This window comes from Mesoplodon densirostris, chromosome 7, assembly GCF_025265405.1.
Source record: "Mesoplodon densirostris isolate mMesDen1 chromosome 7, mMesDen1 primary haplotype, whole genome shotgun sequence".
In the NCBI taxonomy this organism is placed as follows: domain Eukaryota; kingdom Metazoa; phylum Chordata; class Mammalia; order Artiodactyla; family Ziphiidae; genus Mesoplodon; species Mesoplodon densirostris.
In genome coordinates, this window is record NC_082667.1 from 92,922,501 (window position 1) to 92,942,666 (window position 20,166).

The 20,166-nt window shown below is 32.9% G+C and overlaps 1 protein-coding gene across 1 annotated transcript in view; it reads left to right on the forward strand.

Moving 5' to 3' along the window:
* CNTN5 (contactin 5) overlaps nucleotides 1-20,166 on the forward strand; it is a 586,668-nt gene that overhangs the window by 40,894 nt on the left and 525,608 nt on the right. Inside the window, exon 4 of the mRNA XM_060105234.1 lies at nucleotides 98-273. Within this exon, the coding sequence (XP_059961217.1) occupies nucleotides 98-273 (176 nt within the window). The remainder of the gene's footprint in view (nucleotides 1-97; nucleotides 274-20,166) is intronic.

The following is a 20,166-nucleotide window of genomic DNA, read 5'->3' on the forward strand; positions in this document are numbered from 1 at the left end:
GGCTTAAAAATTCCTTTCAATGAGATTCTGACACTCCCAGGGAGTATTATAATGTCTCAAGTAATTTTTATATATTTGTCTTCTGATTTTTCCTAAGATGGCTTCGAAATGGAACAGAAATAGATTTGGAAAGTGATTACCGCTACAGTTTGATAGATGGGGACTTCATTATAAGCAATCCAAGTGAAGCAAAGGATTCTGGCCATTATCAGTGTTTGGCAGCCAACACGTTTGGAAGTATTCTTAGTAGAGAAGCTGTACTTCAGTTTGCCTGTGAGTAAAGTATTGTTATTTCCACATATACATATATATATAGTGTGTTTGTGTATATTATACATATACACATATATAAAACTTTAAAGTTTAGTGAGGCAATAGCTTATGACTTCAACTTTTAAAAGCATGGTATAAACTGGTAATGATTAGAAGTATGAAAACAATGTGTTTCTTCCTGAGATATTTTCAAATTCCCTGAAATGTTTGCCCTCTTCACATAAGTAGTAGTCTGGGGAGGTTAAAAATTCTGTTCATAAAAGCAGATAAAGTTTTCGAATTGAAATATCCTTTGAAATATAGTAAGAAATAGATTTTTAATTTTTTCTGTCTGCCTTTAAAATATACACTTAACTGCTTTTATTCTTCTACTGTCTATTATAGTCACTATTTGCTATAGATTCTTCTGGACATAAAATAACACACACTAAAAATTCTGCTTGTAGTCAGGTAACCAAAGGAATGCCTCTGAAATGCTAATATCTCAGATTCTGATTATAACTTCCCTCCAAAGTGTCCCAGTTTTTTTTATTAGAAAAAAGACACTACATGTAATCATTCATGCATACAAGAATATATACATTTTCTAAAATAGATCATATATCTAATTAACTATATGTAGAGATTTCTTATAACTCTTGAAATCATTTCATTTATGATGGGGTCTTACACCAAATTAAGGATAGGCCACTGGGTGAGATAATTTCTTAGTAGGTAATCATACTTGAATTAAATTCTTGAGGATTATAATCTCTAAGAAATGGAAGGGCCAGGGATCTTTGTGCTAATAATTCATATGTAACTATAATGGCTATGTAATTTGTCACAAAAAGATTTTTAAGTTAAAATTACACCCTGAAGAATGGAATAATTTATTTTTGTCTGTATAATCTTCATGTATTATGTCTAATTAACCCAGAACCCAGACACCCTATTAAAGGAGTGTGAAGGAGAAAAGGAAAGAATAAAGGAATGATAATTGATTCAGTTTCGAGAACAGCGAGCTAGGTACTAGAAAAATAAAATTATTATCTTTTAAAGTATAATTGGCTAAGGAGTTTAGATTGGTATTTTCCATACACCAAATATACCAAGATAGGAGCCTAAGTGTACTCCTTTTGTTTTTGAAAATATTATGTGGTGTATCACAGAACCTAATACTTTTCAGTATGTACATTGAAAGAATCCTAATAAACAAAATAAACAACACTCCTAATTGTTCCTCTGTTCAATAGAGCAATCTTTTCAAGATAGATACAGCAAATCCAGAAAACACGATGTACTAGTATTAGTGGTTTATACCTTTCTCTTTGGTCTATACTCTCTAACACAAGTACACTAATTCTCAATAGCCTGTATATCAGTTGTTTTTCTCCCAAATCAGCAGTGGTGGCAAAATATGCAAAGTTTTCTGCATTATTCAGACCAGAAATCTATTTACTGAAAGATACTAGATGTCTATATGATTGTGACTTTCTAGATTTTTGCAAAGACCTGTCACAGCTATCAAAGAGTCAATTCCACCTATAGTGAGCAAGTTGGCACCAGCATTTACAGTTCAATGACTAGGCAAGGGAAACTTTATCTCTCAATCAACCTACCTACCTACTTACTTATCTTATCTATTCCACATCAAGCTGTCCTGAACTTAATTTAGAGCAATATTTGCTTTATTTTTAACTTAAATGTATGGGTAGACAGACATATGCAATCATTGGTAGTGTCTTATTACTCTGCCTCTCCCCAACCCCACCCTACCCGACTCACTGCTGTGTTCTGGAGGCCATACATATGCATAAGAGCCTGTAAGATGCCTGGTTGAAGCAGTCATTAACTTACATAGGGAAGGCCACTTCTGCCTCAAAATTGCTCCCCTAGATTCCATTATGTCTGTGTTGATGATATAAAAATTAAGTCTGTTAGGCTTAGTTTTATTTTTTGCCAGGTGATATTTGGGGAAAAATGCAAATACAGGTGATAGAGAAGATAGGATGAAGACAATCAATTTGCTTTCTAGTATACATGGGTGTAAGCATGGGTGCTAGGAGTCACCCATGCTCTAGGAATCAGGATAGTTTTATGATTAGGGAGAGAAAATGAGGTAGGATGCTGGGGAGAAAGAAAAGAAGTGGCTTTTGAAAGGAAGTGAGAGCATACAAATGTAAAGCAAGATTACATATTTGGTGGCAACTTTCCTTTACATCATGATTTTCTATGACCAGCCTCTGAGACAGATAATGAACTCACTACTGGTTGTTCATAGAATGCTTAATGTCCAAAGGGTTTTTGTGGCTACAGGGACTCTGATTACTTTTTATACATTTTGAAGCTGAAATCATTAATTATTTATATCCATCAGCCACTATTTATGTAAAAATTTAAATATGTATTACATAACTAATATTTCAAAACAAGTTTAGATAATTATTAAAACATATTAGATTAAATTAAATATTTAAATCTAATACAAGTCTGTTAAATGTTTTAAATGCCATATAATTAGGCAAAATTACAAATTATCAAAATGATTACAAACTTATGAATTCGGTTTACAATTATTTTATTATATAAATATTTTTACCTTTATATCTTAATTTTATCATGTATTACACAATAATTTTATCAGCTATGGTTTTCCACATTGTGTAGTGCAATTGTGATCTTCTAAAATCAAATAGAAAGGAGGATCATATTACCTAATCCAGAGTAGTTTCTGAGTTATCAACCAATTTAATTCGGATTGCTCCTTTCAAAGTGAGACTGTTAACAGACTTGGCCTCTTTTATAATTTGAACATTATTATTTTTGTTATATCAATAATACTTTAAATAATAATACTAATACTTTAAATCTATAGCTTTTGCATAGGTTTTCACCTTTTGAAATATGACATATTTGCCTAAAATAATGTGACTTTAAGACTTAATTGGACAATGTTAAATAAACATTAAATGTGTCTTCCCTAATTATATTCATAGAAAAAAGTACCGATCTATATTTTATAAATAGGTACATATTTAAATGAAGAATCAAGATATTCATATATTAACAATTACATACTTATTAAATGTAATAAAATTTAAACATATCCTACTAGAATTATCTTCCTTTTGTATGAAATTATATATATTATATACACACATGCATCTTATTAAATGTTCCAATTTTGAGTATCATTAAAGTTGCATGAGATTTTGCAGATTTACCTTATTCATATACATATATAAATTGTCACAATTTGACTATTGGGAATCCCTGAATGTTAACTTCTTTGTCCTTATTAACCAGAAATATATTTTAAAATATTCTAGCTTTCCTCCAATAACATCTTGATCTTGTGCCCACCCCCCAAGTATAGATTCAGCTACATTTTGTTGACCGTAATGCATAATGTTATTTATAGAGACTAAAATCTAGGTGTTAGAGGTGCATATAAGATTCATCCAAATAAGTTCCGGTGCTGAGGAGGATGACATTATTGCCAAACCAGTTTAGTAAAGAAAAAAGATTTTTAAAAACAAAAACTTTTTTAAGGTCTCAAGTTCATATATGTAGTTTATATTTATTTAATGCTTACTTCTATGGCAGACAACGTTCTAAGTGTTTTAAAATATGTTAACTCACTTCATCCTCATAACCAACCTATGAAGTATTATGCTGTTAAATGTAGACACATTTTACAGATGACACCTCTTATTTAACTCTAATAGTACTCAGTCTTTTCCTTATATAAATATGTATTATATTCATTTTATGGCATACTCATTTTGATTTTAATTCCTTTCTCAAACAATAATTATATTGTAATCTTTCAAAAAATATTTTTATGTTTGCTTCACCAACCATCATTTTATACTCAATATATTAATACCTATGTGTAAAACAAAAATAAATACTGGGATAAAAATAAGTATATAATCATTCTGCATTTATTCTCTTTGTTTAAATTAGTTAATAAATCACTTGCTTAATTTTCCTTATGGAAATTTAAGAGCTTAAGGAACATTAGGTCTCCTTCTAGATCTAGAATTTGGGGATTTATAGTACTTTTGGTATGCAATTATTTTTTTTCTTATCATATTTTCTCTTTTATTATACCTTTTTCCTTTAATTAAAAAAAATTATTAGACAATCTATAGTTAGGACCTGGAAAGCTACATTTTCTAAATAATCTTGAGACAGGACATGGATGACTGTGGCTGTTATTAAAAGCTGAAACTATCATCATAGATCCTGGTTTTTGAAGAGAATGGTGATTAGGAAATGAGTGTTGGCACTTTTATCTGTTGATGCAGCAATAATAAAAGATATATCTAATGTATACTAAGTGTAAAACAAATTTAGTTTCTTTAAAGTTTTGTTCCTATTCACTTGTCACTCAACATATTAACAAGTGTATATTTATATAACAATTATTTTGATTTACTAATATATTTGATCTTAACCTCATTACAAAGGTGGTTTATTTGTCTTGCCATGTAAAATCATATACCATAAAGGATAAATATGTAAATTAGTAAATACAACATCAGGAAAAAAGTACATTTCATCATAACAGGTCAAGATAGTATAAGCCATATGTCTCATAATTATTATGGTCAAGACATAAATATTTCCTTGGGACTCCCAATAGTCAGAGAAAAAGGAGAAATACAAACATTTAAAGGATTTTTGTTTGACAAGAATATTTTTTCTTGATATTTAATTCTCATAGAAATTTCTCATCTGAGGCTTCATATAGAGATTTTAACATCTCTACATCAACTCAATAGCACATTTAATTAGCCTGACTTAAAACCAAACCAATTTTTAAAATGTAACTAGAATTTAATCATGAAGCTATTCACTTTGTTCATTTATAAATCTTTTTTTTAAATTTTGATTTGAGCAGCTAATGGATTTGAGCAGCTGCTGCTCCTTTTAACCCACCTATCACATGTCTAAATGTCTACCCATGAGGATCTTTCAATTTAAGCTTTCCCTAAATGAATATTTATAAACATGGCTCAGCTTAGTTAATGTTAATAATATACATTAGCCTTAATAAATATATATCTCATAAGGGTGTAGTAAAAATTAATGAGGTGGAGAAGTCATGTCTGTGAACTGATTTTTAAGCTCAGAAAGAAAGACATAAATAAACACAAAGTTGGAGTATTATTGCTAGTAATGATTGTTACTGGTTATCAATAAGATTATTTTTGACAGAGTCTATTTTACTCCTGTAGCTTATGTTCATCATGAGCATAATTTCCTCACCTACTATAGTGATTTTTCTTCAGTGACAAGCAAGAATACACCATAAAAAACTTTGTCACTCTATTAGCTTATTACCATGCTGATGAGAATTTTGAATTGATAATGTGACACTACACACTTCTCAAACATCCTTTGGAAATCTAAGGCTCATAACAGTTTCTCCAAAGTTTGGATTTTTAGAAATAATTCATACCAGCAAGTCAAACATAAAATGAATCAAGAATAAAATCTCCTCATGCTGTCTCTTGCTTCAAAAAGATCTTTATATGTCATCCAATAAATTGATAATTCATATCTAAATTCAAACATATTGCTTTTCAGGGCATTTAAGATGATGTAGATCCAGAATATTCCATTAGTTTTCCTTGAAGCAGTTGATTAAAATAACCCCCTTAACTCTTTGAGAGATTATATGATTTTTGTAGACTTTGTATTTAAGCAGTTTAATTTAACCTTTCATTTTCAAATAAAACTCAAAAATTACTTCTCTAGTTTTTTCTTAACTTTTTCCCCTAAAGTAAAATTGACCCTAGACTTTAAAATCACATTTTACTAGCATTTAACATCTAATGAAATTATTTGAATAATTGCTAACTCTAGAGTATATTTGAAGCTTTATCCCATTAGTCTATGAGGTTTAGTTCATAATAAATTTATTAAATTATTTGAATATTAACCTGTATGAGTCACTCTGGCATGGATGATTTTACTAATTATAAAATTATCTGATTTTATTACACGAGAAGTTATTAGTTTGTAATTTTGTCTTCTATAAACAAAGCAACACTGTTTTACTTTTATAAAACCATTACTCAAAGAATACGGTTTAAGTTTTCCTTTAAAATGACAATTATTCTGATCATAATAAACATGGTACCTGTACCATATACCTCTTGGGTATGGTATTATATGACCCCTTGATAAACTATAGTATGAATTCTTTGACTGAGATCACAGAAAAAAATTTTAATTAAAAATAGTTTCACATCCTGCCGACTACACCACACTCCCCTTATGGTGATCCATAGGCACTTCCCTGGGGGACCAGTGGTTGAGCCTTTGTCTTCCAATGCAGGGGGTGCAGGTTCAATCCCTAGTCAGGGAGCTAAGATCCCACATGCCTTGTGGTCAAAAATCCAAAACATAAAACAGAAGCACTATTGTAACAAATTCGATAAAGACTTTAAAAATGGTCCACATCAAAAAAAATCTAAAAATATTTAATTTTATGCTTTAAAGGAAAGTTATGAGTGAATCAAAGTGGAAATCTGTGGCTGATTGTCCTCAAATAATTAATTCTTAATTTTATTTAAAAATTTGCAAGAGTTGTGTTTATTAAAATTCATCCAAACACATATTTTCATTATTTATGGAAATCATGAATAACTCTGGCCACATGTGAGAGATACAGTGAAATGGCTTTACCTCGGGTACAAGAGCTCCTCTCAGTGATCTCAGTGCTCTGTTTCTAGTTTTTAGAAATTCAGAAAGGCAGTTCTTCACTCACATTGTGTGAAGTAACCCAGAAAGACCAGGATCAGGGAGCATATAAATCCTCTGACCCTTAATGCTTAAGCCCATTTACCTAATTCATTGTTCCCTAATCCTTAGCAGAGTGTCTTTAGAGATCTTTTCCCAGCACAAAAAAATCCACGGTATAAAAGTACAATGGAATTTAAATCTCACTACTAGTGCCCCTTTTCCTTGATAAAATAGAAGTTCCATCTCAGGACATTCTATAGTCCTGATGAATAGAAAGATACTAATATACAACAGGAAGCATAAACAAAGGGGCAGATATGAGTCTTTTCCAAATTTATTTTCTTCCAAAAAATCTTTTCTTGAGGGACAAGTCCAAGTGAATATGTATTACACAGTCTAGAGTTCTCATAACCTGACTGCCATTTCCACACATTGCTACTCTTCATGTATAACAATAGATGGATGGATACATAGACAAATAGAGGTGTGGATGTATAGATGTATATGTCTGTCTGTATGTATGTACATAAATGTAATAACACTAACACAGGAATAAGCAGCAATAGTTATTGAACACTTAAAAGCCAGGCAAACTGTTAAATGCATTTAATGCATCATCACCCTCTTTAATCTTCCTATCAACCTTATGAGGGAAGTTCTTTTTTTTTTTTTCTTCAGTACTCAGACCTCTCACTGTTGTGGCCTCTCCTGTTGTGGAGCACAGGCTCTGGATGCGCAGGCTCAGCAGCCATGGCTTACGGGCCCAGCCACTCCACGGCGTGCGGTATCCTCCCGGACCCGGGCACGAACCCGTGTCCCTTGCATCAGCAGGCGGACTCTCAACCACTGCACCGCCAGGGAAGCCCCTATTTTTGACCTAATATATAAATGAAAAAATGTGAAGCTCAAGAATGTCGTTATTCTCCCAAAGTCACACAGCTAGTAAATAATAGAACAGCAGCTCCAATTCATATCTAACTTCAAACATCATACTTATAATCTACCTTGTTCTATCCTACACTGTACTTACCATGCAGTTTTTGTTCAGCATATCTGTCGTTGTTTTATTCATAGAACATTTACTCAATCTCTACTCTCTTGGGCATTGTTCTAGAAGTCAAGGAGCGCATAATGAGTATCTCCCCTTGACCTACCAGAAAAATTGCCTACTTGGAACTCCTGCCCACTTCTTCTACTCCTTAACATCTCCCTTCTCCGCCCTACCCGAACCCCACTAAAATCCCTATGTATTGTTTTCTGAAATGACATAAAACACAATTATGACCATATTGCCCCTGCATAAATCCCTGATGTTTTACCATAATTAAACAGAAGTTTGTAACTTACCCTTTAAGTGCATAAAGGGCAAAGAGAATCATGGGGTTGCTCTGGAAATATGTATGCAGACAACTCTGTAGGAAAAGCCAAATTAAGAGGTCATTTTGATAACCTAGGTAAAAAAGATTTGAAGGCCCTGGTGTATTGGATATGATAGATATCTGTAGGAGGCTCCAAGATAAATGAAAATTTGCAAATGGCTGAATAGAAAGGGGTGGAAATGTAAAAAGTATGGAGGAGTTAAAATATCAAAATTTGGAGCTTTGATCAATTCAATTGAGCAATACATAATGCTGTTACATAATAAAGTCACACAGAGAAGAGGAACAAGTTTCTGGGAGAATAAAGTGATTTCAGATGAGCTAGTTTTATTCTGATTTTCAGAAGAAAATACCCAACATTTAAAAATATTGGTTGACCCTCAGGAAAGGCAGGCAGGAACAGAACGTATTGAGAGGCTCAATGAAACCATAGGGATGGTTCATCAAGAGAAATTATATGAGGAAGAAAACAGGACTAAGGATTAACCTTTAGGATTATATACATTTCTCTGATAGAAAGATAGAAAGAAAGGAGTTAGTGAAGAAGATAAGAAAAGAATGATCTGAGAGGTGCAGCAGAAACCAATAAAATAGAGTAAAATAGAACTGATATTCAGAATTTTAAGGTAGGAACTGTCATTCATGTCAAATGTTGTAACACTCAGAAAAGACCTTAGGATTTTGAGACTTTTAAAAATCAATTTTAGTAAAGATCAAAACAGAAATCAGAATTTAAGGCATTTAAGTATAAGATATTATAGTGGATTATGATTTTGACCGTAACAGTAATGAGGATGTTTAACAGAGTTTTGTTGACATGACATGATAGTGAAACATAGTGTTATTTGGTAGTAGAAAGAAGGGAGTCAGTGTAGAGGAAGAAGCTGAAAATACAAAATAGAGAGTGTCTAATTAGTGAAAAGAATTTCTGCTTTCCAAGTAAGGTATAGGCTTCCTCTAGATTTTAATTTGCTTCTAGGGAAATATTATGCCACACAGAAGATACTCAATGTTGTAAATAGTATGTGGGACTAGAAAAAAAACTTATTTTTTTTTCAGTAAAACACAACTATTATCTCAAGAGAAGTAGAAACAACTTTACTACCGCCATAACTTTGTAACACTCAGTGAAGAATCACATGGCAGTTAGGTTTAACTGGTATTTTTCCCATTCCCAAAGAATGTGAAGAAGGGGAAGTAAGAGGGTAACCCCTAAGCAAGACCAAATAATTAGCTGTGTGCTGCTCAGAAGGGCTTCCGCACCTGTGAGTTCATGGTCCTGGTTTCTATATGAGCTTTCTACAGTGTTTCTATGTCTTTTTTCGTTTTTATTTTTAGTCAGAATTTAGTATTTTGGGAAAGTTATGGAAGCGCACATGGGTTTCTCTTTATAAATCCTAACAGGTCTACTTGCGTATCTGAAACAAGAGTTTTTTAAACTAAAAGCCTCTTCAACTTATTTCAATAAAGTCTTGTTCAACTGTAAATGATGTGGTATGATCTGTGTTGGATTTCATATTATTGTTTAGAATATCCTTAAACATTGGGCATTTAAGCTAGTCTGTAAGTTTGATAAAATTGTACCTCTGAGGTATGTTTATTGGGTTTACTGTCTAAGTTTAGAGTAAAGTGGGATGAGGATGATTTTTCTATGCCAAGGTTATGTTCTGTCCATTCTGTGGGACTTAAGGGTTAAGCATGGAGTTTGTTGGGTCATGAGAGTCACTTCATAAACCATTAAGCCTATCTCTATTGACATATATGTATGTATTTATTTGCCTTTCTTTTCTTTTCTTTTTTTTTTTTTTTTTTTTTTGTGGTACACGGGCCTCTCACTGTTGTGGCCTAACCCGTTGCGGAGCACAGGCTCCAGATGTGCAGGCTCAGTGGACATGGCTCACGGGCCTAGCCACTTCGTGGCATGTGGGATCTTCCCGGACCGGGGCACGAACACATGTCCCCTGCATGGGCAGGCGGACTCTCAACCACTGTGCCACCAGGGAAGCCCTATTTGCCTTTCTTTTAAATAATTTTTAAAATTTCATTTATTTTTGAATTTAAGGTACAATTGACATATAATATTATATTAGTTTCAAGTGTACAACATGATTCAAAATTTGTATATGTTGTATACTTATTGGTCACCCCAATAAATCTAGTTAACATCTGTCACCTTACACTTGCAAAAAGCCTTTTTTTGTGTGATGAGAATCTTTAAGGCCTACACTCTTAGCAACTTTCAAATATTCAATAAACTATTATTAACTATAGTCACCATGCTGTACATTACATGCCCATTACTTATTTATTTTATAACTGGAAGTTTGTACCTTTTGACCCCCTTCACCGATTTCACCCACCCCTCACTTTCTGCCTTTGGCAACCACCAATCTGTTCTCTGTATCTGTGAGCTCAGTTTTTGTTTAAAATTCCATATATAAGTGGTATAATAAGTTATTTGTCTTTCCCTGTCTGACTTATTTCATTTAGCACAATGCCCTCAAAGTCCACCCATGTTGTCACAAATGGCAAGACTTCATTAATTTTTATGGCTGAATAATATTCCATTATATATGTACATCACCTTTTCTTTATTCATTCTTCCATCAGTGGACAGTTAGGTTGTTTCCATGTCTTGGCTACTGTAAATAATGCTACAATGAACATAGGAGTGTAGATACCTTTTCTGGTTAGTGTTTTTTATTTTCTTCAGATAAATACTAGAAGTGGAATTGCTGGATCATATGATAGTTCTATTTCGGTTTTATTGAGGGTACGTCATATTATTTTCCATAGTGACTACACCAATTTACATTCCCAGCAGCATGACATTAGTGTTTCCTTTTCTCCACATCCTTGCCAATACTTGTTAGTTCTCACCCTTTTGATAATAACCATTCTAACAGTTGGGAGGTGATATCTCATTGTGGTTTTGATTTGCATTTCCCTGATGATTAGTGATGCTGAGCATCCTTTTATGTCTCTGTTGGCCATCTGTATGTCTTTGAGAAAATGTCTATTCAGATCTGTCCATTTTTCAATTGGATTGTTTGGGATTAATTTGCTATTGAGTTGTATGGATTTGTGTATATTTTGAACATTAACCCCTTATCAGATATATGATATGCAAATATTTTCCCTTATTCAGTAGGTTGCCTTTTCATTTTGTTGATTGTTTCCTTTTCTGTGCAGATGTTTTTTAGTTTGGTGTAGTGTCACTCTTCATTTTTGCTTTTGTGGCATTTGCTTCTGGTATCAGATTCAAAAAATCATGGCCAAAACTGATGTCAAGGAGCATAGTGTCTATGTTTTCTTCTAGGATTTTTCATAGTGTCAGGTCTTATATTCAAGTCTTTAATACATTTGGTGTTAGTTGTTGTGAATGGTATATGATAGTGGTCCAGTTTCATTCTTTTGCAACTAGCTGTCCAGTTTTCCCACCACCATTTATTGAAGATACTGTCCTTTCCCCATTGTATATTCTTGACTCCTTTGTCATAAATGAATTGACCATATATGTCTGGGTTCATTTCTGGGCTCTCTCTTGTGTTCCATTGATCTATGTGTCTCTATTTATGCTGACATTTTCATGTTTAGACAAAAAGTTACTATTCTTTATTTTCTTCACTTTTCCTCCTACCCTCCTAACAGTGATATGATAAACCTGCCCTTCTTTTTAAAACATTTAAAGTCTTCCAATCCATTCTAGAATAAAGTGCAAACTCCTACAAATGACTACAAGGCCATTTATTATTTAGATTCTGCTGGCTTTTCCAGCTTTCTTTCTAATTCTCAGGCTATACTAAACTATATACAGTGTTCAAAACATTTTATTCTTGTTCATGATATCATATTTTTACCTGTGATATTCACCCTGACTTCTAGGCTATTGTTCAATCCTCTCTCTCTCTCTCTCTCTCTCACTCTCTTTCTCTCTCTCTCTCTTACATATGTTCCTTCTTGTATTTGTTTCTTGATATATTGCATGGCAACTATTTCTGACAATCATCTTTGATTCCCAAAATCCATTCCAAACTTGAGCACACCATTGATTCTACAGGACTGCAAATTCACTCAGGGCAGATTTCATGCCTCATTCATTTTTTTAGATTAATACTTAACTGCTAACATGCAATTTCATAGTCAACACTCAGAGAATGTTTGTCAAATGAGTAAGGGAATTAATGAACACCCTCCAGCACCACAGTGGCCACTACCCTCAAAAAGAATCCCCTTCTGGGCTTCCCTGCTGGCACAGTGGTTAAGAATCTGCCTGCCAATGAAAGGGACATGGGTTCGAGCCCTGGTCTGGGAAGCTCCCACATGCTGCAGAGCAACTAAGCCTGTGAGGTACAACTACTGAGCCTGCACATCTACAGCCTGTGCTCCGCAGTAAGAGAAGCCACGACAATGAGAAGCCTGCACACCACAATGAAGAGTAGACCCCACTCGCCGCAACTAGAGAAAAAGCCCTTGCAGAAAAACGAAAACCCAACACAGCCAAAAATAAATAAATAAATAAATTTGTTAAAAAAAAAAAATCCCCTTCTGAGACTATAAGAAGAATTATTTATTAGGAGATACATACACATTTTCCCTAACATTGCAATAGAGAATCAAAACAAATAAGACAGTTTATGCAGAAACATTTTATAAATTATAAAGGTCCACATAGATTGTAGTTAGTGAGATTATTACTATATTTAAAATGTATATTAATACCTATAAGGTTATTAAGGGATATAATTGATATTAATATCAAAACAGGTACTGATACTCATTTTAAAATTAGTAATATCTTTATATACTATTTTGCTTACTATTGGTATTATATGTCATATTTTAATAGATATCTAAGACAAACTAAAGTATCTCAGAGAAATATTGAAAAGTTGCCCTTTTTAATGTAACTTTACATATGTCCCTGACTGCAGACAGAAGAAAATTCTGACTTTCTTTTCTAAACATGATTCTAGAATTCTAGCAACATTTCTCTACTGATCCTGGTAGCAAAGAAAGTTTTCTAATTATTTCATAGCCTCATTGGGTTGCAAACATAGTCAAGAATATAGTGATAGAATTTGTCAACCTAAGCAACAAACCTTGCTCTTAAGTTCTTTGAGAATGTATGTGCAAATGTTACTCTATTTCAGTTGTCAACACATATGGTATCTACCCGATGCCACTGCTATTACTCATGTCAAAAGATCTAGAAATAGTAGTTTACTTTTTCAGTCAGTTTTGAAAAATCTTGTTTTTCAGCCCACCATAAGAAAAAAGTGCTTACCTACCTCTTAATACATAAGTGAGTTTAAAGAATTATCTTCCTTAAATAGTTCACAGGAAATTAAATAGCATTTTAAAAGAATCACATCTGTCACATTACATCATTTCTTGTATATAATACTCTGTGGCAGTGTTTTTTTTTCATTTAATTTTGTGTATTTTGTATTTTAGAGATTTATTGCTAAGTTACTTCTTAAAATATTCTCTAAATATTTTTGATCTTAATGGATTCACCCACTTTCAGAGATTAAAAAAATCAAGGCTGACATTTGCTCATAAAATAAATAATATAATGAAAATAACTGTATTTACAAATTTGAACATTTACTTTAAATGTTAGATATTTGTATAGTATTTACATTGATATTTAATTATATAAACATTAATAGCATTTAATTACAATGTTAATAATAATAATAGCTAAGATTTATTGATTATTCAATCATAAACAAAAATCCCATGAGTTAGGCATTATCCACATTTAAACATATTGAACATTAGGAAACTGAAGGAGGTAATTCACTTGACATAGTTAATAAGAGATGAAACTGAAATTCAAGTCTTGTTTATCTGACTATAGAACCGGATCCTTTAATAAAATAAAAGGAATAATAATCCCCTAATGTTTGTAGAGTTTTGCATGTGATAGCACATTTGCATGTGATATCACCTGAACAATACTGAGGTTATTTTGGGTGGTCTCATGACCTCTAATTTTGAGATCAGAAAATTGAAATGATAAAGGTCATATATATACTACTTGTGATCATACAGCCCAGATTAAAAATGAACTTCATACATGTGATACAGCCATGTACTTAGGCACATTCATATCATCTTTATTTTTAGTTTATACTGCAGTGTTGTCACAAAAGACAACTCCTTGGTTTATTCTATCCTAGGAGCTTATTTATTCAAACTGATTATTCCAAATCAATGCCACACAGAGAACATGAACATCAACTGCTTTTACTCTAATGTTATTGTTTCAATAAATCAAGTGATGTATAATTTCATATTATATTGAGGACTTCGTGTTGGTTTTTATTAATGTCCAGGTGAAACTCAAAATAGCCCTAATCGTGGGGCTTCCCTGGTGGCACAGTGGTTGAGAGTCCGTCTGCCGATGCAGGGGACACGGGTTCATGCCCCGGTCCAGGAAGATCCCACATGCCACGGAGCGGCTGGGCCCGTGAGCCATGGCCGCTGAGCCTGTGCGTCCGGAGCCTGTGCTCCACAACGGGAGAGGCCACAACAGTGAGAGGCCCGCGTACCACAAAAAGAAAAAAATATAGCCCTAATTATAAGAGAGGTAAAAAAATTGTATTCACTCAGTTCTACTATCGATATCATCAGGTCACATTTGATCAGAAGTTACATGGAGATCATGGAGATTTCAGTAATGTGGTCTAGGGCTTATCTTCTAAAATAAACCTAATTCAGCTTACTGCAATTTTATCACCTTAGAAGGCCCAGCCTTAGAAATTTGGGATATACAGATATTCTACTTTAGTTAAATCTGTTTTCTAGCACCTGAAGTTTATAGCTACTGCTACTAGGCCTAAAGTAAAATCAGTTGAATAACTAACAATACCAAGATGTATTTTTCTGCTTTCAAAATTAGTTTTAGATGCAAGCTTTAACTGCAGTCGAAATTTTATGATTTGAGTTTTCATATTTTAGAAGTACTAGTAATATAAAATCTATAACATAATTTAGTTACATACAATGCATTTTCCCTAACATAACCTGGATGGCACTGTAAATATGGATAAGGCTAAATGAGTATTTAAATATAAAGCATAAAAATTAACTGTCAACCTAATCTTGTTTACCTTTACAACCCTGACACTTCTTCATCATTTTGAATAATGAGATTTTCTTTGATGTTGCCAAATATATTTCAGCATAAATAGCTCAGGACAAATAAAATATTTCAATACATACATTTTTTACATGGTCTTGTTGAACTAGAAATACTTGTCCTTGTCCATGGTCCACTGAAACTCCACTGCCACAAAATGATATCCTTCATCTTTGCTTATAACAGATGTTATTTTTTCCCCCTGGCCTCTGCCATGGAGACAAATTATCATCTCTCTATAAAACTACAAAACGGAATTGCTTTTTCTTATTCATAGATTATGCAAACTTTGTAGGCATATCTCATTCTCAAAGTTTACAACCTTGCACAAGGAGAAAAAAAAGAACAAAAAAGCTCATGTACATTTTAACACAACCCTGTACTAAATTTTAACTTTCCTAATTATCTTTCTTTTAAAATGAAATTTAAAATATATTTCATTATTTAGTTTAGAAAATAATTATTGATTATTAATCATATATAACTAGTAAATGATTCACTAGTAAATGGCAGTGACAGAAAAAATACAGGGCAGACAGATGATTCAAATCCTTTAAAACGATTTTAGAGAAAAGCAGCTCAATGGACATTCTACTCTTACACAAATATAATAGCTCGTTAGAGAAATTTTCACCCTCTAAGACCTCATTTAGCAAATGAGCTGGTTTTTCTCAATAGCATGAAAAAGGCATGTAACCTGGTGATTCAGTTTACCTTAATGACGATGAATGCTAAATGTTGATGTGCAGATATGTGTGTTTGGTTAAGAAGTGGTTTTGCTTACACTAAAAAGACTGAATACTCATCAAGGCCATAAAATTGTACTACTTTATAAAGTATTTATCATAATAAAAATTAGCAATTAATATTAGCATAAGAAAGACAATTGAGGGTTAGGTTAGCTGGGTGCCCTTTGTTGTGTTTGAGATATATCTATCATTTTACAAATGCTCTCCTAGAAAAGAATAAGGTAGAAAGTATGTTAATTGTTTTTTCTTTCATCAGAGTGGAGCCTTATATAATGAGAGATGGGATAAAGCAGCTTCTTTGCTCTGTTTAGAAGGACTAAGTCAGTGAGCACAGTTACAGGGTTGGAAGTGGAGAAACTGAGTAGTAGAGTTATGGAAAACAAGGAGGAGAGATTTTCAAGGGTTTGTTAACCACATCAAATTCCATTGAGTTATTTGCAGGTAAAATGGGCAAAATAACTGCATCTATCAATTAAGAGAACACTGTTGAATATAAGGACAGTACTTCCATTAGAGGAGTGAGGTAGAAGTTAGTATATGGGATGTCAAGAAGTGAGCATATGGTAAGAAATTGGACACAAACATTTGCTTCTTTAAAAATTAGGCAGTGGATGGATAGTGGAATTTATAATGATAAGAGGGTCAGAGGGTACACATAGTAAATCCTATATTCTACTGAAAAAAATAATTTGAAATGGCTTTTATTCCTCAACAGTGAAATGCACGGGTGTTCTATTTTCATCTTTCTCTTCCTTTTACATCCAATTAATTTTAACAACATCAGAGTCTCCTGACTATATCTAAATTGAGCATTTATTCCTGAAATAGTCTTTCAGTGTCAGTACTGTACAGAGGATAGGTTCTTCTTTGACTTATACTCATATGCCAATGCCAAAATTTACAAACATTTCATCTTCATCCCATTTGAGGTTTACTAAAGTATCCCTGAGAGCTCAAAATTTTATCTTTGCAGAGAGAGCCACAGTAGAAATGCTGGCTGTGATTTGATTTACCAACTGCCTGACAATGTCACTTACAGCCCTACCCTCACATTTCTTTTGATTTGATGCTCAGATAGCTTAACAGCACTTAATCCCTAGATCAGCATTTCACCTATATGTGCCTCATTAGTTGGAGAGAATTTACTTTTACATAACACATTCTTTAAAGTCACTGCTGCCTACCTCATTTCTTATTCAGTGTCTGTTTTCTTTGTTCTGTCCCTATTTTGTCCCTATTCTGTCCCTATCCTGTTTTTCACTATGTGTAGGTATTCCCAAGTTTTGGGCAACTTCATCTCTATCTCTTTCAATCTCTCTCTTTCTCTCTTCCATCTCCATAAACTACCTCAGACACTGTCTCTTTTTCAACTATTTTCCTTATGCAGGATAAATTCATATCTCCTAAATCCATGTCTTCATTTCTAATATCTAGTACTACATCACTGAATGAATATCTCATTCAGCATCATAATTCTAATTCACCTTCTTTTATATAAAAATCTTCTAGGCTATGAATTTCTCTATTGAAAATCGTAACGATGGTGCCAAATTAGAAAACTTGAGACCATCTCTGATTGCCCCTCCTTGTTATCCTTTATCACCATATCCAATCAATTTCCAAGTAACTGTCACACATTGATCATTCTCTTACCAAAGTGCAACCACCCTAGTTGAAGTCTTTAATATACTTTTTACCTGGACCATTGTGGTAGCTTCCTGATTCGCTTTGTCATCTCCATCCTCTCAAATCACCCCTTTTGCTCCTACCTCAATTCTTATCAAGACTCCCCTCTGCTGCTACCATCAATGTTCCACTGAGTCCTAAAATAAAAATTATAACCCACCACATCTGGACTCAAGCAATTTTTTCAGACACCTACTCTCCTATTTTTGTACATATTTGTTATTTTACTGCAGGGAATCTGTAATATCCCTTCTTCTCTTTGCTTCATATAGTTATGCTGACCTGGAGTGCCTTCTTATTTCTTGATTATTGACTTCTCAACTCTCCTTCAAGTTATAAACTACATGTTATGTTTTCCATAAAGTTTTTCCTGATTCTTCCCAGAGTGCAGTGACCTCTCTACAATGACAGATTCTTTGTGCTCTGTTTATGTGACTTGAAGTCCAAAAATCTGGGTTCAAATACAAACTCCTAGCAGAAAAACTTGGGGCAAGTTAGATTGTTTTCTCATGTGTAAAACAGGAAAAAAAACAACAACACAGACTATGGTTTTGATGTCACAAAACCTCATTAGGGTCTTGTTATCTTTTTTGCTTAGAATGCTCATTCTCTGGATCTTCCCAAATCTCCCTCTTTCTCAACTCTAATGATATTTTCCTCAATGAAGCTTACTCTGAACTCTGTAACTGATTAATTTTACAAATGTACTTATTGTCCATTATGACATTAGTGTGTCATTTACCTCGAAGTTTCTGGACTTGCATATAACATCAATACGTTAGCAAACTAATGAAAAAAGACAAAAGAATCTCATCTGTGTTTATTATACAATGATTCACATTGGAAAGTGTACACTCTTCTCTTGAAGCAGTTTCATACACCACAATTATTGTTTGTCTCCACTGAGACATAAATGCTTCAAATATTGTGAGAATATATGTGAATCCTTAAGAATAAGCACAATCTTGGGCATAAAATAAACATGCATTAAGTTAATAGGAGAATACCAGTTACAAAAAGTGGAATCAGCTTCCTCTACCTTGGTTTATATAACAAATCTTAGTAAAATCAATTTTGTGCCAGCTATTGCAGTAGGCGTCCTTCCATCTCTTTATTGGTCTTCAGATGTCCCTTTTACTTTTATACCCTCTCTGTACTCTTCTCACCACTGTCCTTCAGTAGTATATTATACCTTGCTGTAGTGTTGCAATTTTCATATGGACTATTATATATTTTCACTATAAGAATACAAATACCTAAAAGGTTGCGACAAAATCTTTGAATCCTTAAGAATAAAAACTGTCACTAGGACATAATAAACATATACTGGATTAACAAAAAAATGCAAAGTACTAGAAGAAGAATTCAATAACCTCTCTATATATTGAAGAAGTGAAAATTATAGTAATATAGTCTCTAAACAAATTATTTCATTTTACCAGGAGAAAATTTTTGACTTAGATGTTTATAATTATAACCATATTTATATATCAAAATGAATATAATCTGATATAAAATATTTGAGAAATGATGTGTAAATATAATTTCATATAAGGGATTGAGAAAATATGTATTTTAAGTAATCTGAATAATCATTTACAATGAAGCAGGAATATCAGAATCTTTAGGTAAAAGTAGCTAAGATAAATTACATTTATCATATAATTACCAAAATCTTTCCTTCTAAAATACAAAATAATAATTGTTATTTGCCTAAGCCACCTGGAAGTCTTTTACAGCCCATTAATTAACAGCAATGTGTGATTAGTTTATTGCATTTTCCACAACTCATTAGATCTGGGCTTATATGTAGTTGTAGCTCTCTTTGGTTTCACTTGCTTTAATTATTTTTTGATGATTTAAGACAATAACCATATGGATTCAAGGTTTGATGTTTTTTTCCTGCACCATACCATAGTGGAACTATTATTGTTCTTATTTATATATTTATTAAAATGCAATAGTTTTTCTTGAGAATTTGCTACTGGTTTTCACATTACAGTGTCATAGCTCAGTAGTTTCACACATTAGCAGCATCTAAGAATATGTGAGGGTGGATATTCTAGCTTCGGGAATGTTCTGACAATATAATTTTTATTAAAAAACAACGTGATCTCACAGACTATTTGGGTGGTTTCCAAGTGGCTTGTTATTAGTGGTCTTGCTCTGAAGTGCACTTCTGAGGATA